The sequence below is a fragment of the Pongo pygmaeus genome, chromosome X, assembly GCF_028885625.2.
Source record: "Pongo pygmaeus isolate AG05252 chromosome X, NHGRI_mPonPyg2-v2.0_pri, whole genome shotgun sequence".
Classification (NCBI taxonomy): domain Eukaryota; kingdom Metazoa; phylum Chordata; class Mammalia; order Primates; family Hominidae; genus Pongo; species Pongo pygmaeus.
Genome location: NC_072396.2, coordinates 75,459,473 through 75,484,377, shown reverse-complemented (window position 1 = coordinate 75,484,377; position 24,905 = coordinate 75,459,473). Strand labels below are relative to the sequence as shown.

Here is a 24,905-nt window from a genome sequence, read left to right as displayed (position 1 = left end):
AGGCCTTATGGAAAAGTGGGGACTAATCAGCTTGAAGCCCCTCTGGACATCCCAGATTCCCTAGCCCTAGGAGCTTCAGGATAGCCTCTCCCTGGCTGGAGAAAGGAGCTAGCCATTCAGGCCCCAGGTTCCTCATCAGATCTTTTTTCTGTTCCCCAATAAGGGGTGGAGGGACTGTCACCTTGCGGTGGAGTGGGGAGACAAGGAGAACCAGAGAAATGCCTTGCAACCAAGTTTTTGGTCTGCCTCCTGTCCAACCACCCCTAATCCCCACCTCCATCCTAGCTGACCTCAGAAATATTTGGTTCAGCTGTGTAAATGTCATCGTAATTACAGTCATTCTTAGGAGCTGCTTATCATTATGCCTAATTACAGTACAGCACAATAATCATTATGTGTATCATTAAAGATGTGTCAGATTGACTTTGCCATGAGTTTTATTTTATTTCAATACTAAATTGCTCCAGTAGGCACAGCCATTAGAGCTTGTTGCTCCTGGTCCCTACTGGGGAGCAGGAGACCAGCTGTTGGCCAGCCTGCATCTGAGGATCCCATCCTGTCCCGTTCAGTCCTGTACATTGCCACCTGCGCTGGCTCTGCTGCAGCCCAGTTCGGAGGTGCCTGCCTGCCTGCCTGTCTGCCCTTCTGCTCCATGGACTGCACACCTGGGCTTAAGGCAGAGTGATTTGCACTTAACAAACAACAGAAACAACAAAACAACAAAACCCTGCAGGCTCTGCCAGCATCAACCACTGCTTCCCCTGTCCACCAGGATCTCAGTCAAGCTTCTCATTGATCCAATCCATGCAACATCTTCATTATTCTCCCTATATGATGATAGGGAATGTGAAATGAGCTGATATGTCCAAAGTCATCGGGTTCATCATTAGCAGAACCGGAAAAAGAACTAGAAGCTATGATGCTGAGCCAGAGCTTCTGTGGGAGCCCTGGCCAGGTCAGGCTCCATGAGTTAGGCATTCCTCTCTGGTAGTGGTTGCATTTTCAGTTTTCAAATGTACTAAACGATGCTATCTGTGCTGCTGGGCAACTTCCTGAGAAGCAAGCACAGGAGAGTTGAGGGGTGTGGGGGCGGGGAGCAGTACTTTTCCAACTCGTGTTTTCGTGCTGTGAGAACCAAACTGAGAGCCTGGACGAGGTCACCCTACACCTTGCCTCACTGGTACATTGTCAGGCTGCCTCTGCCAGCAGACTTCTTGCGGCTTGCCAGCACCAAGGTCGTCACGAATCAGATAAACCAGTGTTGAAGAAGCATGTGTAACATATCAAATCATTGCCTAATGAGCCTTTCCTCTGGGTCCTGTGCAGACCCAACAAGTGAGTTCAGTGCATGTTTGCTCAAATGCTCATTTATTCAGCCAGCCTTGAGTGAGGGCCATCTTTGTGCCCTGCGTTGTGCTAAGAAAGTGTCTTTGTGCCATGTACTTCTTGCTCCTAAGAGTTGCACTCACGGCCCAATGGGGAAGGACAGCATGTAAACAAAGATGCCAGAGTAGGCCAGAGGGCTGTAAAAGGCCTTGTGGATGGCCAGGCGTGGTGGCTCATGCCTGTAATCCCAGCACTTTGGGAGGCCGAGGCAGGCAGATCATGAGGTCAGGAGATCGAGACCATCCTGGCCAAAATGGTGAAACCCCGTCTCTACTAAAAATACAAAAATTAGCTGGGTGTGGTGGTGCGTGCCTGTAATCCCAGCTACTCGGGAGGCTGAGGCAGAAGAATTGCTTCAGCCAGGGAGTCAGAGGTTGCAGTGAGCTGAGATCGTGCCACTGCACTCCAGCCTGGTGATAGAGTGAGACTCCGTCTCAAAAAAAAAAAAAAAAACCTTGTGGAAACACAGGGGAGGGAATGAGGAACTCTGACTTTGGCAAGTCAGCAAAGACCTCAAAGAGGTTACATTTGAGCTGGGTCTTGCAAGCTGAGTAGGAATGGTCTAGGCTGAGAAGGGAGGGCTGGGCATTCTCTGCAAAGGGAATGGTGAACGGAAAGGCAGGGAGGTGTGACAGAGCGTGAAGGAACCCAGGATCCTTTTGCAGATAAAGAGGAAACGAGTTTCCATTAATGTATCTCATGGCCTTAATAATTTAAGGTCAGACCTCAAGGTGGAACATCACTCTGGTTGACTGGTTTTCCATGACCTTTGCTTCCCTGCCCTGCTTTTGTGCCAGCCTTTTGGCCTTTTTGCGGTAGCTCTGAATTTAGCTCAAAAGCTTATGCTGAAATATGCCATTTCATTTTGTTCATTCTATATTTTGTGCCAATCACACTGGCCCATTGAATGGCTTAGCTATATGTTATTCTAGGTTTCGTGGAGCAGCAAAAGGAGGCCTTTTTTTTCCCTAGAGTCAAACTCAAGGGAGCAGAGCCTGCTGTGAGAAAGGATGGCACAAAATCTTTGAGGACACCTGAACTCCATGGGCTAGGCATTTGCTGCCCATGTCTGTTGTCAACTGAATGGCGTGTTTGTTTAGCTGCGACTGCTCTCTTCATTAGAGGGGCATTAAAATGCTGTTGGTTTGAGTGTGGCAAGGTGATAAATCATCCTTCTGTGGACTCTTAAATAAACTATTAGGGGACAAGCCTAAGTGTGCCTTTGCTAATCTGTTGGTGAGCATTAGCCACATCTAGAGCCTTGGAGGGGCCCAACAGCCATAAGTTAGAGTTTTTGTAATGAAAATGAAACCCCCTTCATTTATCTAGCCTCAGACCTTTTCACAAAATTTCTTCCTGTGATCCTCATAGACAACCCTTTAAGGTTGGTGGGGTGGGAACTCATGCCCCATTTGACCAACGTGGCAACAGAGCCTTGAAGAATTAAGTGTTGGTGGAAACCAGGCCCCTGATCGCAGTGCTGGGGACCTTTCCTACTACTCCGTGCTGCCTGCTGCTGAGCCAGCCTTTCCCCTGCGCCATGTGGGCCTGGGCAGAGGTGGCACTCACACATTTACAGGACAGCTGGCTGCCGGGAAGCACCAAGTCTATAACTGTGGAACAGGCTCCCCGCTATGTTCACAGTACCCTTGCCTTAAGAAATACCTCTGGATGCTTGCCATGTTAGCACCAAACTAGCGTAAGGTAGATAAAGAATGACAAAGAGCAACCTTGGAGAGCAAATACCCCTCCAAGATCTATGTCGTTTACTCCCTTCTTACCAGCAGGATCAGGTTCAACCTACATAAATCTATTTTAGTGTATTTTAATTGCTTGTAAACTAAGTGTTTCCTGTATATGCCACTGACCATGAATAATTAGAATCATTTCAATGACTAGGTTTTGGAAAGTGAATGGGAGAGCAGACAAAAAGGAGCTGCTCAGAAGCGAGAGTTATTTGTTAAAGCGTGAGTGGAAGCGTTGTCTCAGCCTTCCCCAGTTTTGGTTTGTTTTTTTCATGATGTCACTAGAGCCGCCTGTTTTTCAGCTACTCTGGCTGCCCTTCATTTTGTATGCATCTCTCATGTTAAGTAATGCCAGCTGCTGACAATGACCAGGCCTGACTGGCCACATGTCAGTCATTCATTCACTCAGCAAAGATGTATGGAGCGCCTACTATGTGCCAGGCCCATACCAAATCTTAGGGACAAAGAAAAGAATAAGGCCCAGTTCCCACCCTTGAGGAGAACCCTGCCCAGTGGAGGAGACAAGCACAAAAACAGTTACACTAGAATGTGTAAGTGATAGAATCAAGAGGCAGTGAGCTGTGGGAACACAGAGGAGGAACTTACTCCATCTGGGGGAGCTGGGAACGGCGCAGTAGAGAGGCAACATTTAGCAAGGGCTCAAGGCAAACAGAAGAATTGACCAGATAAAGAGGAGCGGGGAGAGACACTTCAGGTCAATGTGGCTACAGTTTAGGGGCCGTAGCCCAGGTCGTGGTGTGCGATAAGGCTGGAGAAGTCAGCTGAGCCAGACTGTGAAGGCCTTTGTATGTCCTGCTTTCAAGTTTGGACTCAGTCCTGCAGTCAGTGGGGAGCCGATCATGGTTTTTAAGCAAGGGAATGACATGATCAGATCTGAATTTCTGATGGAAAGCTCAGGAAGGGAGGGGAGACAGGGAAGTCAGTTAGAGGCTGACTAGGATTTTGCTTTGTCTTCCCTCTGGACTGCAGGAGCTCCTTGCCTGCACCTCTATTATGGTTCTTCCCACAGTGCAATATAATTGATCGTTTCCATAACTGTCTCTCCATTCACTCCTTGAGGGCAGGGGCCAAGTCTCATGCATCTCTTCATGACCAGAGCCTGGCACACAGGAGTGCTCAAGAAACATTGGTATCATGTGAATGAGTGAATAAATGAATCAATAGGTGCTGAGCAAGTGCAACTCCAGTTTGCCCCAAGTAACCTCTCTGATGGATATATCAGAGATAAATCCTACTCTGACGGAGTAGCAATTCCATCCATGGCTTTTCCCCTCTCTGCCAAGCCCATCATTCTATCGTGGTCCATCACAAAAGAAAGATGCCTTATTCAAAGCAGACAAGAAAGTTGCTTACAGAGCTGTGTTGGTGCTGGTTTTGACCCGGTACTCTGTTCTTTCTCTACAAATTAATTTTTGATGACTTGTTTACAGTATACCTTAATTGTCCTTATTCCACTTCTTGTGCATTTCATACCTTCTCTTCCTTCCTACTTAAATCTTGCTCATCCTTCAAGGCCAGTTCAATTGCCTCCCATCTCCTCCATGAAGCCTTATTCATTACTCAGCCCCCGTACTCAGAATTAAGAATTCCCACTTCAGAATTTCCCTTGAGAAATGACTTACCTCTGACATTCTTCTCATTATAGTTATTCCTGTACTTGTCTGCATTCTCTACTAGACTGTAAGCTCCTCAAGACCAGAGATTATATCTGTGTCATTATCATCTCCCCAGCACCTACCATACTGAATCCTGCCCCAGCAGATAACCAGTGAGTGTTTTCAAATATAGGTTGAGCATCCCAAATTTGAAAATCTGAACTCTAAAGCGCTCCAAAATCCAGAACTTTTTGAGCATAAACATGGTGTGCAAAGGAAATGCTCACTGGAACATTTCAGATTTCAGATTTTTGGATTAGGCATGCTCAACTAGTACATATAATGCAAATAGTCCAAAATCTGAAAAAAAAATCAAAATACAAAATACTTCTGGTCCCAAGTATTTCGGAAAAGGGATATTCAACCTGTAATACCCAAAGCATAGTGCTTTCTATCGGGCTGTCCCCGAGAGATAATGCCAGTCTTGGGAGTACTCTATGCCTCTTTCTATCTTCTTGCACACGGTTAGATATATTTTTCTTTGCTTACAAGTAGTGAGAAAAAAAAATAATTGCTCATCAAACAATGGGAATATCACAGAGATAGAGATCTCCTAAACCATATTATTTCGGGGGTCTTTTTTGTACATATTTAGAGGGTACAAGTGCAGGCTTCTTATATGCATATATTGCATGGTGGTGAAGTCTGGGCTTTTACTGGACCCATCACCCATTATTTCGGGTATTTTGATGAAATCAGGAATGTTCAGGATGGTATTATTTCAGGTATTTTGAACGCACAAAATCCAATGCCTCTAAACAAAGCACAAACACACTAACCCATTCAGGGTCATAAGTACAAATCTTTCTTGAAGAGCTTATTGTATGGTGGAACTTTTTGAGTAAACAAAAAAAAGATGATGAGCATTCTCTTTGGAAGGACTTATAATTAGCTCTACTTGGAACACATTATGCAAAATACCAAGAATTCAAATTTTCCAGGTAGAAGTGTCCAGCAGGTGATTATAAATGCACGTCAGAGGCTGGTGACAAACACTGACAGGACCCAGAGATGTAGGATCTCCGTGTAGGCGTGATGACAACACCAACAGAGGGCGCGAACTCCTGCAAAGAGAGAGAAGAGAGGCTGAGGATATAACCTGAGGGCACCTACATTTCAGAGACAGATGAAAGAAGAGAATCCAGAGAAGGAGACTGAGAAGGAACAGGGAGAGCAGTGGTTATGAGAGAGAAGATAGTGTGATGACATGTGCTGGAGAGAGATCAAATAGGATGAGTGATAACTGAAAAGAAGACCTTAGTTGGGCAATTAGGAGGTCACTCTTGATGTCCTAAAGCAGGAATAGCAAATGTAGGGCACATATGACTACGTGCCCTCAGACCCCACCCTGCCAGGGTTTATGTACTCCTATGGATACATTACAAATTGATCATGGCCTGCTTCCCTGTTGAACCAAGGCACAGCCTCAGAATCTTTCTCAACACAGTACCCCAAGCAGCTACTACCAATCAATCCGAGTTGTCAAGAAGCTGAAATCTCTTTGCCATCTCTCTTCTAAAAAACAGTTCAAGTCCGGGCACGGTGGCTCATGCCTGTAATCCCAGCACTTTGGGAGGCCAAGGCGGGTGGATCACCTGAGGTCAGGAGTTCAAGACCAGCCTGGCCAACATGGTAAAACCCCATCTCTGCTAAAAATACAAAAAATTTAGCTGGGTGTGGTGGTGCACGCCTGTAATCCCAGCTACTCGGGAGGCTGAGGCAGGAGAATCGCTTGAACCTGGGAAGCGGAGGTTGTAGTGAGCCAAGATTGCTCCATTGCACTCCAGCATGGGTGACAGAGTAAGACTCCATCTCAAAAAGAAAAAAAAAAAAAAGTTCATTGGAGGTGTGGGTTGCAGTGAGTTGAAGTGTCTGAGAAATGAAGAGGTCAAGGTGTTGAAGAAAAGAGAAATTTTAAGAAGTTCAGAAGTGAAGGGATGGAGAGAGGGCAGTTGTTTGGAGTAGTGTAAGGATTAATTCTTATTAATCCTCCAGTAGAAGCAGTTTTCAAAGTCATCTTAGTACTTGTTCAGCAACAAGCCAGGTAGAGCAATATCCCTATACCCTTCCTTCTTCCATCTCCACCCTTGGCTTAAGGAAAATTTGATGTAAAAAACCTTCGTGTGTAGGCTTGTTTCCAAAATATTCATTTGATTAACAGAGACATATGGTATAACCAGAGTTGGCTCTGCACACAGTATGAAGAAGGAATTCTCTCTAATCATGGAAATTTGAGGATCAGCAGTGATGGGGTAAGGTATTAGTCTTGGCCAGGGCTCTTCCCTAAAACCCTTGAAACCATACCCTGAAGGAAAATTCTGACCTGTAGGGAGACCCCTGCCACCCTGCCCTTGTCTTTCCTGTCTCCTCCTCTAGACCTCCTTCTTCCCCTTCCCAATCTAAGCCCCTTCTCATTTTTATCTCTTCTACTCCTTTCTGTCACCTCTGTCCTGTGCCTCTCTCTCCTACCACTTCAAGTTTCTCATTCCCTCCTCCTCTTTTCCATGTTTCTTAATAGTCATTTTCACTTGGAATCCTTCTCTTCTTGATCTCTCTGCCACTCTTTCTGGCTTCAGGGTTTTGGGATACAGGGTAAGCTCTTAAGAATTCACCCTCATTCAGTCTAAATGGACATTTGTAGAGAAATCCAATTTTACTACTGCCCATTACATTCAGAGCTCTGTTTCTTTGTACAGTTGATAAAGCACAAGAAAAAGAATGATAATATTCAGCATTTAATAATATTTACTGAGCATTTATAATGAGCCAAGCACACTGTTCTAAGTTCTTTACATGAATTCACTCATTTATTGTCACAACAATCCTAAAAGGTAGGTTCTATTATTATTCCCATTTTACAAACAAGAATACCAAAGTACAGAAGAGTTAAGTCACTTGCCTAAGGTCACACAGCTAGTAGATGGTTGTGTTAGTCCATCTGCATTGCTATAAAGGAATACCTGAGGCTGGGTAATCTATAAAGAAAAAAGTCTTAATTGGCTCACGGTTTTGCAGGCTGTACAAGCATGACACCAACATCTTCTGGCGAGGCCTCAGGAAACTTTCAGTCATGGTGGAAGGCAAAGGAGAGCCAGCATGTCACATGGCCAGAGAGGAAGCAAGAGAGAGACGGGGGAGGTTCCTGACTCTTTTAACAACAAATGTGACATGAACTCTCAGAGCAAGAATGCACTGATTACCATGGGGAGAGCACCAAGCCATTCATGAGGATCCGCACCCATGACCCAAACACCTCCCACCAGGCCCCACCTCCAACATTGGGGATCACATTTCAATGTGAAATTTGGAGAGGACACACATCCAAACTACATCAATGGTAGAGCAAAGATGTAGGGCTCATCCCATATGACTCCAGAAATCTCAGTCTTTAACTGCTATGCGTATTGCTTCATGACGTAGTGGAAGCCTATAAAATGGGAAGTTCAAAGTCATTGGTTCAAGTTCACATCTCTTAACTGTATTACATAGTGTTAAGATTATGATCTTGGATAAGTCACCTAATTTGTCCAGTGCTCCCCACATGTGAGGGCATTTTATTGTACACTAACCAATACCACATACTTTAGCTTGGATTTATTCCTCTGCTTTTGCTATATCTTCCCTCTCTATTTGATTGTCATCTCCTTGAGAGCAGTCACCAGACCTTATTCTTTTTTTTTTTTTTTTTTTTTGGTACTCAGCTTGCCCCCAGGGCCTAGAATGATGCTTAGCACCTAGTACAATGCACGCATGTGCACACATGCAAACATATACACGCACATACACACTACTGTGGATTGACTAACATAAGAACCTTACTAATTAGATGACATGCAAAAGGGCTATATATATGTGTTCACGAAAACCTCTAAGTACTTTAGCTAATGAAATAAGATGTTAATATTGAGCATATTCTTTCTTAAATATAATTAGTGCTCAAGTTACAGTGAGCTATGATTGCATCACTGCACACCAGCCTGGGTGACAGAGTAATATCTTGCCTCTAAATAATAATAATAATTATAATAATTAGTGTTCCAGTAAGATAACATTTCCCAGATTTACCTGATTATTTTGCTTAATAAACTTTTTTATACCAAGAGGTAAAATACCATTAAAATATCTGAAAAATAAAACTATTTCCATGCCCTCTTCATTCACTCAAACAATTTTTGGCATGACCATGCACTGCTGTATAAGCCTCACCACCAAGCGGTTCTTAAGTGCCAACTCTGTGTTCAGAGGTAAAATGAGTACCACAGGTAGCATACAGATGTAGTCTAGACAGGACACCAGATTTCTATTCCAGCAACTAAGAATTCACTTTTTTTCCATCCCCATCTTCACCTCCACATGTAGCGTCTTATCTTCAATAGCCCGTATCTCCCTGACCTTTTGGTTGTGCTCTGGACACTCCCAATCCCCCATCCTCCTGCCTGCTCACAAGCGCTTTTGATGTGCTGCTTCCTGCCAGTTCAATTCAACAACTAATGGAGTTATTATTTTTGTTTGTCTGTGTTGTAAAGCCATGGCAATAAAATCTACTCCCAATAATATCACTGCAATTTTATGTCCTTAAAATGTACCATAAATGCCATATGTATTCACTGAATTTCCTGTAAACAGAAATGTTTTTCTGGGAAAAAAGAGGGCTTTTTTTTCCATCATGGTTGAGCCTAAGTTCTTTGATGGAGTAATTGGTGATATAGGAAAGATTGAGAAGCATCGTTCAAGACCATGTTATGGTTCAAAGTGCTGGTGCCGTGTTATTCTGGTTATGATGAGTTCTTTTCAAACAGTGATTCAGGACAAGAAATGCTCTTCCTGACCAGAACCCACATTACCGTCACAGGCATGACTTCCCCAGCTAAAAACAGTAAAGCCTCAGGGGTCTGCAAGAGAGATTGGCATTGACCTTGGGCTTGCCCTGATAGAAGCAAGTATAAATTTTAGGAAAAAGTAGACTGTGAGTTAACAATAAAAAATGCGAGAGCTGCTTGGATTTTTATAGAAAGGGATTTGGACAGAAGCTCTTTCTTTCTTCCTTTTTTTTTTTTTTTTTTTTTTTTGACGGAATCTCGCTCTGTCACCCAGATTGGAATGCAGTGGTGCAATCTCAGCTCACTGCAACCTCCGCCTCCTGGGTTCAAGAGAGTCTTCTGCCTCAGCCTCCCTAGGAGCTGGGATTACAGGTGTGCGGCACTACACCTGGCTAATTTTTGTATTTTTAGTAGAGACAGGGTTTCACCACGTTGGGCAGGCTGGTCTTAAACTCCTGACCTCGTGATCTGCCCGCCTCACCCTCCTAAAGTGATGGGATTACAGGCGTGAGCTACCACACCCAGACTTTTTTTTTTTTTTTTTTTTTTTTTTTGAGACAGGGTCCCACTCTGTCACCTGGCTGGAGTGCAGTGGTGCAATCTTGGCTCACTGCAACCTCTGCCTCCTGGGTTCAAGGATTCTCATGCCTCAGCCTCCCAAGTAGCTGGAACTACAGGCATGCACCGCCATGCCCAGCTAATTTTTGTATTTTTAGTAGAGATGGGAGTTCACCATGTTGGCCAGGCTGGTCTCGAACTCCTGGCCTCATGAGATCCACCTGCCTCAGCCTCCCAAAGTGCTAGGATTACAGGAGAGAGCCACCACGGTCAGCCCCATCACAGTATCTCTTTCCCATCCACTCCATCCCCACAGCAATCACTCTGGTTCAAGCCTTTTTTGTCCCCCACCTTGTATTATTGCAGGTGCCTCCACGTCAGTCACCCAGCTTTGCATTTGCTGCTCTCAGTTCCCATAAGGCACAGCTCCAGTCCTGACCCTGCCTCATTGCCTGTCACATCATGTCCTGTCTCCTTAACATGGGAATCAAGGCTTCCTGTGCTCTCTTTTTCCAACATTAGCCCACCAACAGCGCTTGCTCTTCCCCAAACTTGTCCTGCATTCTCTTGCCTCCTCTAACTATCCCCCGACACACACTCCATCCCTGCCTGTCTAGAATCACCCCATCCTTCAAGAACCTAATTTGCCCTACTGGATGTGAATCTGTTCAGAATCCCAATCATTTTATTTCATTCATTCAGCAAACATGAATTGAGCACCTTTTATTTTCCAGGCCTTATGTTAGGAGCTGTGGATAATATAAAGATTTAAAAAAAAACAGTATTCTTCCCTTGTGGATCTCTGTCTAGTGGGCCAGAAATACAGACATAACTAACTCAAAATACCTATTATGCTGCCCCTGACTCCCATCCTATAGATTCTTTTCCCTCAGCCCATAAACATACTTAATATCCTCCCATCTTAAAACACCCACCTACCCCAGCCCTACCCCTGTATCAAACTCCTGGAAAAAAAGAAAAAAAAAAAAAACAGTATACAGCAGGGGTCCCCAACCCCTCTGGGGCCACGGGGCTGGTGGCCTGTTAGGAACCGGGCCACACAGCAAGAGGTGAGCAGCAGGCAAGTGAGCATTACCATCTGAGCTCCACCTCCTGTCAGATCAGGAGCAGCATTAGATTCTCATAGGAATGTGAACCCTATTGTGAACTGCATGTGCAAGGGATCTAGGTTGCGCACTCCTTATGAAAATCTAACTAATGCCTAATGATCTGAGGTGGAACAGTTTCATCCTGAAACCATCCCCACCTCCCTGGTCTGTGGAAAAATTATCTTCCACAAAACCGGTTCCTGATGCCAAAAAGGCTGGGGACTGCTGGTATACACTAGTCCCCTTCTTAACCGCCCTTTTCTTAGTTTCAGTTACCTGCTGTGTCAACTGTGGTCCAAAAATATTAAATGGAAAATTCCAGAAATAAACAATTCTCAAGTTTTAAATTGCATGCTGTTCCAAACAGCATGATAAAATCTCACACTGTCCTGCTCCCTCCCACCCAGGATGTGAATCATCCCTTTGTCCAGAGTATCCATGCCATCTATGCTACCCACCATTAGTCACTTAGTAGCTGTCTTGATTATCAGACCAACTGTTACAGTATCACAGTGCTTGTGTTCAAGTTACCCTTATTTTGCTTAATAATGGCCCCAAAGCACAAGAGTAGTGATGCAGGCAGTTCGGATATGCCAAAGAGAAACCATAAAGTACTTCCTTTAGTGAAAAGGTGAAAGTTCTCAACTTAAGGAGGGAAAAAAATCATATGCTGAGGTTACTAAGATCTACAATAAGAACAAATCTGTCCATGAAATCCTGAAGAGCCGGGCATGGTGGCTCACACCTGTAATCCCAGCAATTTGGGAGGCTGAGGCGAGCGGATCACTTAAGGTCAGGAGTTGGAGACCAGGCGAGACCAGCCTGACCAACATGGTGAAACCCTATCTCTACTAAAAATACAAAAAAATTAGCCAGACGTGGTGGTGCGTGCCTGTAATCCCAGCTACTCGGGAGGCTGAGGCAGGAGAATCGCCTGAACCTGGGTGGTGGAGGTTGCAGTGATCTGAGATCATGCCACTGCACTCCAGCCTGGGCAAAAGAGCGAGACTCCATCTAAAAAAAAAAAAAGAAAGAAAGAAAAGAAATCTGTGCTCTATGCTAGGTTTGCTTTCGCGCCTCAAACTGCAAACGTTACAGCCACAGTAAAGGATAAATGCCTAGTTAAGAAGGAAAAGGCATTAAATCTGTGGGTGGAAGACAACAGAAACCTGTTCTGATTGACAGCAATCAGGCTCGGTACTATCTGCAGTTTTAGGCATCCGCTGGGAGTCTTAGAATCTATCCCACGGGAATAAGGTGAGGACTACTGTATTCCCGTCATCACTCTCATCTCTGCCTCCTCACTCCCATCAGGCCTCTGCCCACCCTCCACTGACTTTGCTGCAGCAAAGGTCTCTTTCCAATGGACAAATCAGAAGACACCTTTCAGCCTCCCTCTTTTTTACCCTCTCAGCAAGATTTCAAATTGTCGCCAGAACTGTTTCCATTCCCTGTGCCCACCTCTGAAGTATTGCTGCTCCCCATGATTCTTTCCTTGCCTCTCCCCTCTTCTTATTCTGTAGTAAGCTCCCCCCACCTCCAGCAACCATGGCAATCTTGTCCAATTCCTTGATTTTGTGTTGCTGGTAACTCCTAAATCTATGACATGCATTGTGTTGTAGGCCCAACCTCTCTCCTAAACTAGGAGACCACTCTGTCATCAGCATCCTGACCCTCAACATGCTCCTAACTGAACTCCCCTCTCACACACGTACACCCTACCACCGAACCTTCTCCTCTGCTTGTATCCTTCATCCCATTCATGCTCCTCCCACGCAGCCAGAAATCCTTGCCATTCCCCTCTTCCTTATTCCCCACATACAATTTACTGTTTAACCCTATTGATGCTATCTTTGAAGTTTTTCTATCATTCTATTCCTTCCACCCTCTCCTGGTTCAAGCCCTATTACCATTCCACAGGGCTACAGCAGCCGCCTTCTAACTGCTGTGCCTACTTGCATTCTTCTCCTCAAAGTCCAATACCTTCTCCATGCTGTAGCCGCTGAGCCCTCTAAAATGCACAGCTGATCTCTTCATTCCCTCATTTAAAAGCTTGCAGAAGGCTGGGCATGGTGGCTCATGCCTCTAATCCCAGCACTCTGGGAGGCCAAGGCAGGCAGATCACCTGAGGTCAGGAGTTCAATCAAGACCATCCTGGCCAACATGGTGAAACCCCGTCTCTACTGAAAATACAAAAATTAGCTGGGCATAGTGGTGTGCTCCTGTAGTCCCAGTTACTCGAGAGGCTGAGGCAGGAGAATCACTTAAACCCGGGAGGTGGAAGCTGCAGTGAGTTGAGATCACGACACTGCACTCCAGCCTGGGCGACAGAGTGAGACTCCATCCCAAAAAAAAAAAAAAAAAAAGCTTGCAGTATCTCCCACGAGCTTCCACTCACTTATCCCACAAATATCTACCGCCTACTAGGTGCACACACTATTTTGGGAACTGGCAATGCAGCAAGGAACAAAACAATGTCCTGCCTTCATGGACCTTGTAGTCGGGGATAAAGCCAAATGCCTTAGCAGGGCCCATCATGAAATGCATGCCTGCCTCCCCAGCCTTGTGTCCTTCTTCTCCTTGTCCCGTGCCCCCTAGTCATATCTAATTCACTTCAATACCTGAAATGTGCCCCTTATGTTTCATACTCTCTGCCTCCCTCCCATCCTCTATACCCCCTTTGCAGACTACTCCACAGTCACTTTTTCTGGGTAGTGTATAGGCTACCATAGCTAGTGCTGATCTTTGGAATGACCTGAGTTCAAATCTCCACTCCACACATACCAGCTGCACGACTTCTGTCAAGTTATCCTACTGTCCTGTGCTTCAGATCCTCAGCTTCAAACGGAAACAATAATAGTACCTACTGTATGGGTTGGTTGTGAGCATTAAGTTAGTCAATCTATTAAAAATGCTTAGACACTTTAGGTGCCTGACACATAATAAGCTTGTAATACGTGTAGTATTGTTAATATTATACCACTCATCACACTGCTCTATAATAATCCCTCCTATGAAACATGTCTTATTGTCTTTGTACCCCAATGACTAACCTAGCTGGGCACATAGTAGATACTTACTAAATGTTGAGGCAAGGATAAAAGGATTGGTGGATTCAGGTTCGTTGCTTGGTTTCCTCTAACCAAACATGATTATGGAGGAATAACAGCAACCTTAGGGCTTCTTCTGAATATCTTTTTGACCAACTATCTAATTGTATGCCACTTTCACTGTGTGAGCAAGACCTGGAGAGACATGAACAAGAAAAGAGCATTGAGGTGGGTTGAACTGAACTCAAGCTTGGGCTGATCTGAACTCATGCTAAGCTATTTACGTTTCTTTCTTCATTGACTCTAGGGTTGAGAAGGGACCAACTACCCTAGAATAGCCACTACCTTTCACTTCCATCCCTCTGCCCCATCTCATACTTTCCATTTGCCCCCTTTTCAGTACCATGTTTCTCCTCAAAAGAAGTGCATAAACTGAAGCCCAGAAAGCAAAAGAAGTGCTGAGGGGGAAAGGGGAAGAGGTGGAGAGAGGTTAGCACCTCCCTCTTTCCTTCACTGAGATCAAAGCCAGCATTTTCCCTTGAAGGTCAGCTGGCCTCTTTCATCCCCTGCTCCACCTGTCTGGGAATGGGATTGCTGCTTGCCCATTTCCTTTCCTCTTCGGGGCTGGAGGGGCCTCAAGCTATTTCTAGTTCTAGCCAAATCCCTCCACTCCAACATCTCTTTTGCCTTACGTGATCATATTTCCTTTCCACCTCGCCAGTAAGTAACAAGTGGCAGGACCATAGGACAGAAAACTATGAGAGAAGTCAATTTCTCCACAGGCTATTCAGTTTCTCCTAGGCTAAGCTAATGGCTTAAGCAAGTGGGGAGGGACACTGAGGCTGCTGGGCTTGGTCTGGCAGGAAGAACAGACTCGTCTTTCTACATCTCGGCCCTAAGCGCTTCACCTGACATCCTTCAGGGTGTGGATGAGGCTTGGTTAGGCAAGGGCCTCTTGCCCCAGGAGAAGGGAATTCACATTTATTGAAGTCCTAGTATGTACTGGGCCCTGTGCTAGGCCCTTTTATAGATATTATCTCATTGGCTCCTAACAGCCCAACCAGGTCAGCATTTGTCATCGTCAGGTGGAAATGATGAAACAGAGATTAAAAAGCTTACCTGATGACAGGTACACTAAAATCTCAGAATTCACCAGTATATAATTCATCCATGTAACCAAAAACTACTTGTACCCCCAAAAGCTATCGACATTTAAATTTCTTTTTTTTAAATGAAGCTTACCTGAGACACACAAGCTAAATCCAGGCACCAAAATCTAGCTCCCCTGACTCTAAAGCCAGTGCTCTTTCCACTTCATCATGCTGCCCCAAAAGTCTAGAAAAACTGTTAATGCTATGAATTGATTCTTTGAATTATTTCACACAATTAGCTATATGGCTGGCTAAACCTTTGGTGAGTTAATTTAATTCAACATACATTTAAGGGAAACCTGTGATGAGTTGGACACCACAGGGTCTGCAAACAGAACATGACATAAGTTTCTACCTTTGCAGGCCAGCCAGCTGCCATGTAGAACTGGCTCACAACACAAGGACTTTCTTAAACAATCTGAGTCCCCTAACCTAAGAACAGTGCAAATAAGCAGGACCTGGGAATAACATTTGATTGGCAAAGGTGGGGAGAACTTGAGGAACCCAGACTTTGCTATTATTACCTGCAGCCAGCCTGTTTCAGCAAAGAATGGGTTATGTATGACTGTGCCTACCATGTGGCTCAGTTAGTTAAAGCCAGGTGCTAATGAAACCAGGACAAGAGGCTTAATCCCAGTAGAACTGAGTTCTGTCACATAGCAGCCAGTCCTGGTCCCAGCTGACCATCTTGCAACCATATGCTCTTGGTCAAAGAGGGAGCTAAAGTAGGAGAGTGAGGGTAAGTGCATAATAGGCACACGTAAGCGAGGACGTGTTGTTCCAAACACTCAGCCCTAATCAAGCAGCTCATGACATGTGTCACTGACAGAGAATCAGCAGAGTCATCTTCACACCTGGAGGCAGAACATTCCCTCCTCCTATACCTCAGATAGGTACCCTGCCCCTGATTTTTATAGCACGTTGATGCCAGGGCTTCAGGTCTCCAAGAGGAGCTTCTTCATTGCAGCTGCCTTTCTTCTGTTGCACTATCTAAGCCTGTCTTTCCATACCCATGAAATGAGTGTACCACTTGACACACTCTGGGGAAGAGGCTGCCTAAGGAGAGAGTGTCACACCTGTTTAAAGCCTTCTCTTCCACAGCCAAGCCCACAAGGTCCTCAAACTTGGACTGAGGGGCCCTCCTTGGCTAAAAATACAAGCCTCTCAAGTTTCTTCAATCATGATACAGGGGAAAGGGGGTAATGGTTCTGGATGTGTCCCCCAGGTAACCTCTCTTGTCTGTTCCACATATGGGTTTGGTAAAGCCAATCTCTACTCAAAGCCTTTTCTATCTCTGGAACTCGGGGCTTCAGCTATCAGAGAGTAATAACTCCAGCAGGAAGGACCTAAGCCCCTCTCTCTTTCTAGATCAGTCCACACACACATATACACACACAAAGGGCATTATAAGCATTGGCACAGTCTTGGGCATTTTTCTTTTAATTAAATGTGTAGAGTTTTCTGTCGTGGATATGCAAAACCATCTCCCAATCAAGTTACTTCCATGGAATCTACAAAGACACTGTTAGAATCCCTAGAGATTGTTCCACAACATCTCCCACGGTGCCAGATGTACATCCAGACTCTTAACAAGCATAATTTGGTGACAATGGCAATAACTCTGGATTATTTTTAAGAAGCTCTTTGAATGGCATCAAAGTCATGACGTATATCAAGATCCTTTTTTCATGCCTTCTGTGCCATTTTGTTTTCATGGAATTTGAATTTCCCTGGTTTACTTACCACCTAACAATATCACTATTGAAAGCACATAATGTTAAGGACCATATGCTCTCCCTCTGGAGAGTGTGCACAAATACTATTTCTGTTAAAAACTAAACAGAAATAGTAGCTTTGCATATTTCCCATTCAAAGACTTATCCCAATTGAATGATTCCCTTTGTCGTGGAGTGTTTTTCCCCAAGTCAGCCCTACCAGAGAAGCTGAATCAGATATTGTGACTTTTCAGTGGTCACAAGGAGTCATCTACCAAGCTAGAAATAGAATCCACAAATATTTATTTTGATTCTTTGAATTAAAAAACAAATAAACTGTACTACAGAGAAAGAAAAATTAAAGTAGAGAAACTAGACTTCTTTGCCATTCCTGGGCCAGGGAATTCAAGGCAACCAAAACTAACAAGCAGCTGCCATGGTCTGTGGGGACCAAGGAAATGAATAAAACACAGGTGCTGCCTGCCTTCAGGGAGCTGACAGTCCAGTGTGGGGCGATTGGGTCACTGTTGAAAAATCTCTACCCAAAGCAGAATATGCCTGTGAACACCTAGAGGACCCCAGAGGAGGTCTCATCCATCTTTATAGTCCCTCTGCAACCAGCACAATGACCTGCATGTGATGTGCAGGCAAGCGCTGTGTATTTAAGGGCCCTGAAAGAAGTACCAACAGAATGCTCTTGGGGTTGGTGGAGAAGGAGGGACAGCTTTGTGAAGGAGGTGACATTTGAGCTGCGCCTGGAAGGATGGGGAAGTTTTTCACAGGCAGCAGGGACTGGGGGAGGGCCTTTGCAGTCCCCAGGAAAGAGCAATGGCAAAGATCCTAAGGAAAGAGAAAGCATGGTGTGATTTGGAAGAGCACCAAGCAGTCTAGTGTGGCCAGAGGACAAGGAAGCAGTAAGAGCTGAAGTTGGAGAGAAAAGTTGAGACCTAAGCAGAGAGACCGTTGGACAGCAAGCTAAATAATTTCACAGGGGAATATCATTGAAGGTCTGAGCAAGGGGAGTAGTGATACCACCAAGGCAGGGCTTCCTGCTGCATCATCCTGTTCTGCCCAAGGAGGCCTCCCTTGCCTTGTCGGTAGTATGAGTTTCTTTTGATTGTTTGTATGTGGTTGGTTTGGAGGTTTTATGTGGCTTAATTTGTTTTTTGGCCTTTCCCTTTTCCTTACAGTTTTTCACAGCATATGGTCCTGATTATGTGCTGGAAATCACACCAAGCTGCCGGCCAGACCGCAATGAGCCCCACCGAATCCAACAAATCCTCAACTACATCAAAGGTGAGCACCGCCCCTCGAGGCCTGCCCTCCTTGTTCCACCCAGTTTGTGGTGGCCCATCAGTGGGGGCTTCCTTAAATACCATTTGCCTTTTGGTAGCTAATCATTTCACTGACTTGGAAGGGAAACCTCTTCTTGGCCTGACAGCTTGTAGCTGGAATTCTACACTGGCCACTCTGGTTGGGATTGTCATTTGGCTGGCTAAGGTCACCTCAGAAGGACAAAGGGTTCAGCTTTTGGCACTGCCAGGGGAAAATCAGCTCTAAAGTGTTCCCTGAGACCCTTTTTCTTTCAAAAGGCCAATAGTAAAGCACTCTTTAAGATGAGAAAATTTGGCCGGGCACCATGGCTTACGCCTGTAATCCCAGCACTTTGGGTGGCTGAGGCGGGAGGATTGCTTGAGCCCAGGAGTTCAAAACCAACCTGAGCAACACAACGAGATTCCATCTCTACAAAAAATTTAAAAATTAGCCAGGCATAATGGCATGTGCCTGTGGTCCCAAATACTTGAGAGGCTGAGGCAGGAGGATCCCTTGAGCCCAAGAGGTCGAGGCTGCAGTGAGCCATGTTCACACCACTGCATTCCAGCCTGGGCGAGACCCTGTCCCAAAAAAAAAAAAAAAAAAAGAGGAAAATTCAAGTCAATTCAGACTTAGCAGGGGTGGGGAGGGGGCTCACAGACATTCTCTTCCCGTATGTATGAGTCCTTGATCCAGTAGAGCCTTGAAAGAATGTGGAACTACAATGAGTAGTCAGGGATTCCGATGCCCTGGGAGTGGGTTCCTTGGACTCAGCCAGAGTGCTGCAGATGGGCTGCTGGCCTAGCCTCCTTCCTGGCCTAGCCTCCTTCCCTTCCCCAAGGCTGGCCTGGAATCATTCTGGCCTCGGGGTGGAGGGGAAGTGGCAGCCATCAGGGCATTGCCCTCCTGATCCCACTGTCCACTGGCTGTTTAGGGTCACTGTCCTCAGCATTCTAGTAGCGCCCCCTCTGAACTCCAGCTGCTTCTTCACAACTCACTTTATCCGCCATTTGCATTACGTATTTTTGGCACCCATTTTCCTGTTTAATTAAATGTACATATACATATGTGTATTTTTTAGATCCTAATTATTTGCCAGAGTTAAGAGGCCAAGGGTATCTTTTTGCCCATCCTGGACAGGGAAATTCCCATGTTTATTCATAAAATGACCAAGATAGCACCAGTTCTCCTACCTTTGAGTCCCTCACTGGAATATAATCCAACACAAAAAGGAGGCCCGTTCTATGCTGGAGTTAGTCTGAGGAAACACTACACTCATAGAGTCTTTGCTGCGAGTTACATTAATGCCCCTATCCACTAGCAGAGCTCAGTAAATGACAGCAGCAAAGTCTTCATGTCCTGAGCTCATTTAGCCAGAGAAAAGTTTTTAAGCTAAGAAGTCATAGAGTCTCAAGGTTATTCTCACAGCATTGCTGATTGTCCCCTCTGAGGCATCCCCTAGCCCTCAGCCTTCTCACGACCCTATAGTTTCAAGCTAACTCTTTCTCACCTCTCAGTGGCTACTGACTCCACAAGTCCTTGCTTCCTAACCAAATCCTCCTCCCTTATCCAACTTCTAAGGCCTTCAAAATCCTTCCACTCCTGGCCCTTCTCCAGTTCTTCTCACTGTGTTGCAGCCTTGATGAACACTAGCCATCCAGCCCTAGTTTTCCCTGCTCCCCTCAAACCTGGTACTCATGTCCTGTGTTCCTCAGAACTGATCCTGGACCAGCTTCTCTTACCCTTCTTCCTTCAACTCTGCCACTTTCCCCCATCCAGGCTCTAAATCCTGGTAGAGCACAGACAAAGCAATAGAAACAGGGAAACCAAGCAAGCCTTGCAGCTACTCGCTCACACCTCCATATGTGCAGATATGTGTATGCCCTTGCTTCCCTGCACACATACCCAGGGACATAGCTCCAGAGAGTGGTGGCATCTTGCTATTGAGGAAATGGAAATGACAAGTGAGAGAAGACATAAGGAAGGTAATGCAAAGGGAAGAGAACGAGGAAAGGTAAGAACCCTAAAAGAGCAGAAAATCGAAAAGAGATTCAAGATAAAAGGCTAGGATGAGAGTTGGTGAAAAAAATAATAGATCTCAAAGGACATGAAAATTACATGGAAGTCAAGCTTTTTAAAGATCCTAACAGGTTAAAGCAATATTCTGATTGTAACACAATGAAATCAAACTGGAAGAAAACATATGGATCAGGAATTGGGTCCTACGAAAGCAACTACATGCATGCAAATCGGGGCAACATAACTTAGCAGCATTTTGCTAAAAGAGAATTAGGGATTTGAGTCAACTCGGAGCTCAGTATGAGTCACCAGGGCAAGGTGGCCTCCAGAGATGTTAATGCAGTATCGACCTCATTTTAAAGGGCTCTAGACAAATAGGAGAATGTTCCTGGAGGTCAGTCAGGCTGGGGAGAAGACTGGAGCCGAGGCTCCAAGAGGTCTGGTTGGAGGTGCTGGGACCTTTTGGAGAAGACTCGGGGATGTGGTCTCTACTTCATATATCTGTCACAGAGCAAAGGGCATAGACAGGGTCTATGTGGCCACAAGGCATAGAGCTGGACCCATGGATGGATATTTTTAAAAGGCAGATTTTCATTCAATAGAAGGAAGACATTTTCTAACAATTAGAACTATCCAAAGTGGAACAGACTGCCTAGAAGGCATGAGGTCTCTGTCACTGGAGATATACAAATAGAAGCTAGACAATCCCTAGGCTGTCATATTGTAGAAGGGCCCCTGCCTTGGGGGAGGGTGAATGGACTAAATTGCTGTTAAGGCTCCTTCCAACCCTAAGATTCTAGGATGCTGTATATTACAATGAGAAAATAGAAAAAGAAAGAATATGGTGAGAGTACAGGGGTTGGCAGATGAGTCACAGTTGTTGGGTGTGGGGAGGTGATGCCGTGTATAGGAAAGAATTGAGGCAGAGAAGAAGAGAAACTACATGGCTAAGAGTGGTTGAGGAGGAGCCAGAGAGGGTAGACAGCAAGTGGAGTGGCTATAGAGTACTAGGAATGTTCAGACTTTCCATTTAGCCATCCCTTTCGTATTGACAAACTCTTGTTTTCTAGCCATGCAAACTTAGCAGAACACACAAGCTCAGAACCAAAGAGAAATTCAGCTAAACCTTTAAGAAACAAGGCTAGAAAGAAGTCCAAATGTTGCTAAAAATGGCCAGGCTAACCTGCTATACTGATACTGTGCCCCTCCAGCATGGTGACGCATGCTGCCATCAGATAGTGCGTTGCCATGACAATGGTCAGCGTGGAAAGGCTGCTGAATTTTCTGAATTCTGAAAAATTTTCCTGAACCTGTCTACAAGACTGTTATTTGTTCTTGTTTATAAAAACCTCAGTGAAGCTGGTCATTTCTCACTGTACCTCCCCTCCACCTCCCCTCACCCCATGAAAAACAAAGAGTAGGATGTGACACAGATTGCTTTGGAGAGGTAAGATGGCAATAAGGGAATGAATGGATTCAGCTCCACTCTATGTGTGGGAGTTCAGCCAGCATATCTGGTTGAATTTGTTCAGCCTTTAAGCTTGGGCTTTTTCTCTTCCTTGCCACATCCCTTAGAGGCACAAAAGATGAGATTGTAGCCTATTGGAAATCAAACCTGAGAAGATTCATCTTACAGAGATGCGTTCCGCATGCCACAGGATGACTGAAGGGACAGGCAAATTTAGACCTCACCTTATCCCATCTTTACTGCCCATTAGTCTTTCTGAGAGGAAAAAGACCCACAAAACCATGGAGAGTCCATTCAAGCTCTTAGCTTCACACAGAGAAAACTCCTCTCGTGCCAATGAGCTATCTTGAAGGCATGCGTCGTTGTTCATAAGAAAGTACAGGTTAGAGAGCGGATGGCTTAGTCCAGCTCATGACTACTATTGTAAAATCATCCTTGCACCATCTTCATTTGCTTAAAGCTGGTTGCCTTTCCTCTGGTGAATGTACTCCAGAGGAACTGGCTCACGGTGAACCTTCCAGAGTTGGAATAATGCTGATATGATTAATCCCCAGGGAGGGCTAGCTCCTCAAGCCTGGCTAGCTCTGCATGGGGAAATGCAGATAGAGGTAGGAGGCTTTCTGGTCTCTGGTACTGATGACATTCGAATCAAGCAGAGGTCCCTAGGAGACTCAGAGCTCCACATTGCAGCCCAGGCCCAATCCTCTTGGGGAGCAGGAGTGGAGGAGTTGTGCATTTGTAAGAATGTGCTACAGTTGTGACGGGAGGTTTCAACACTTGCTCTGTGTTCCCAGAACTATTCCCCAGGTTTGACTGGGAGAGAAAAAGAAACAAACAAGGTCAGGAAGTAAGGAGGAGGAGGACGGAAGGGGGAGGCAGAAGACACAAGGGAAGAAAAAGGCCTTGCATGCATCTGCCCTTTCTTCCCCTTATTGAAGGAGCCTTAGGATGGCAACCTAACAAACTGATATGGGTGTGGACAGAAACAACACAGACGAAATAAGAAGAAGAATAGCTACTATTTATCTTACAGATAAGGAAACTGAGGCTCAGGGAGGATAGGTGACTTGGCCAAGACCGCCTTTATTCATTCAGCAGGTGGTAATTACTGAGCACCTACTGTGTGCCACACACTGTGCTAATAAGCAGTGGAGTGGACATTGGAACCCAGGCCTGGAGTGGAGCTTCAGAGACAGGCTGTTTGACCTTTATTTCCCTCCTCTCCTTGGCAGCATTGCTCTGTCAAATCTACTCATCATCCCGTCTGCTCTTTCCAATCGCCCCTAGTAAGCCCTCCTACCTCACACTACATGCCCAGCTCCTTCCATGTGGCTAATCCTAAACACTAAACTCCCTGGAAATGGGAAGAAGACAGCCTTATGCAACCTTCGAAATTCTGGCCCCCGACATAGGCTTTGTAGCCCTCCCTAGACCCCGCCCTCTCCCCCACCATACTGTAATCTGAAGCTTCTAGCTCCCTTTTGAGATGAGTAGAGAAGGAAAAGAGGTGGACAGAAGGTAGAAGAAGCCAGCTCACCCAGCTCCTGCTGCCTGAAATGTGCTGTAGCCACCAGACCCAGTCTGCCATTTGCAGTTCCACAGCCCCAATCTGAGACCCTTTGCATATCTACTGGTAATATTCTTAGGAGAACCATTGTGCTGGGTATAAGCAGCACTTCCTCTGGCAGCCTGACATCTGGGATTGGCATCCTTCTAGGGGCTAGCAATTGGAGCTCAGGTTTGCACATATTCAAGGCCTGCTGGAGCCCCAGGCTTGAAGCAGTGCTCCTGCATGGTGGGACTCTATACCATGGAAACTTGGCTTCCTTCCACACTGTCTCTTGCTTCTTGAGAAGCCATGAGGATAAGTTGAAAGGTAGGGTTGGTCCCAAGGATAAACTGACCATTTGCTTTAGGGCTTCTTGGAAGGACTTCAGAGCAGGGTTTTGGAGGATACCTGAGCCAATTTGCATGACTTCGGGTGAAAATCTCTGTGATGTCCATTCTTTATCTCTCTTTCCTGTCCCCTGCTGGCTCTTTATTCCTCTTCATCTCCCTGTGGTCCTTTCCAGGAGCCTACTGCCAGCTTGGGCTTCCTCATCAAGCAAGTTCCTCTCTTTCTTGTTTCACGAGAGAGTATAAGAGATGGAAAGGCTTCTTGTTGTCATTGTTATTGTTGTTGTTGTTAAACAGAAAAATAAGTTATAAAAATGTCATGCTAAAAATTTTAAAAATTCTGGGCCGGGCGCCGTGGCTCGAGCTTGTAATCCAGCACTTTGGGAGACTGAGGCAGGTGGATTGCTTGAGCCCAGGAGTTCAAGACCAGCCTGGACAACGTGGTGAAACCCCCTCTCTGCAAAAATATACAAAAATTAGCCAGACGTGGTTGTATATACCTGTAGTACCAGCTACATTGGAAGCTGAGGTGGGAGGATTGCTTAACCCCAGGGAGATTGAGGCTGCAGTGAGCTGTGACTGTGCCACTGCACTCCAGCCTAGGTGACAGAGCCAGACCCTATCTACAAAAAAAATTTTTTTAATCCTAAAATAAAAATGGAGACTCTCCCCAAAGTTAACAGTAACTTAGACAGCAGCTTTTAAGAAACCATGAAAACCCTTGGCATATTACTCATGAAGACTTGGAATTTCTGCCTAAATCTGTGAAGTGGGAACTACTGATATTGACAGGGTACAGCACAACACCCTGTGCTGGGTACTTCACATACATGATCTCTTTTAACCTCACAATTACCTTATGAGGTAGGAGACTGGCACCCGAAGACATTGTGTAACATGCCCTAATCATGCAAGAAGTACGTGGTAAACTCAAGATTTGAACCCAGACCTGGCGGCCCTCTTCTCCATGGCAGCATTGCCCTGTGACACCTACTCAT

General features: G+C 45.4%; 1 protein-coding gene across 5 annotated transcripts in view; it reads left to right on the top strand.

Annotated features, from left to right (window-relative positions):
- HDAC8 (histone deacetylase 8) overlaps positions 1-24,905 on the top strand; it is a 240,898-nt gene that overhangs the window by 200,140 nt on the left and 15,853 nt on the right. For all 5 annotated transcript variants that reach the window (XM_054471183.2, XM_063660411.1, XM_063660412.1 and 2 more), the window contains one exon: positions 18,401-18,506. In XM_054471183.2, coding sequence (XP_054327158.1) covers positions 18,401-18,506 — 106 coding nt within the window. The remainder of the gene's footprint in view (positions 1-18,400; positions 18,507-24,905) is intronic.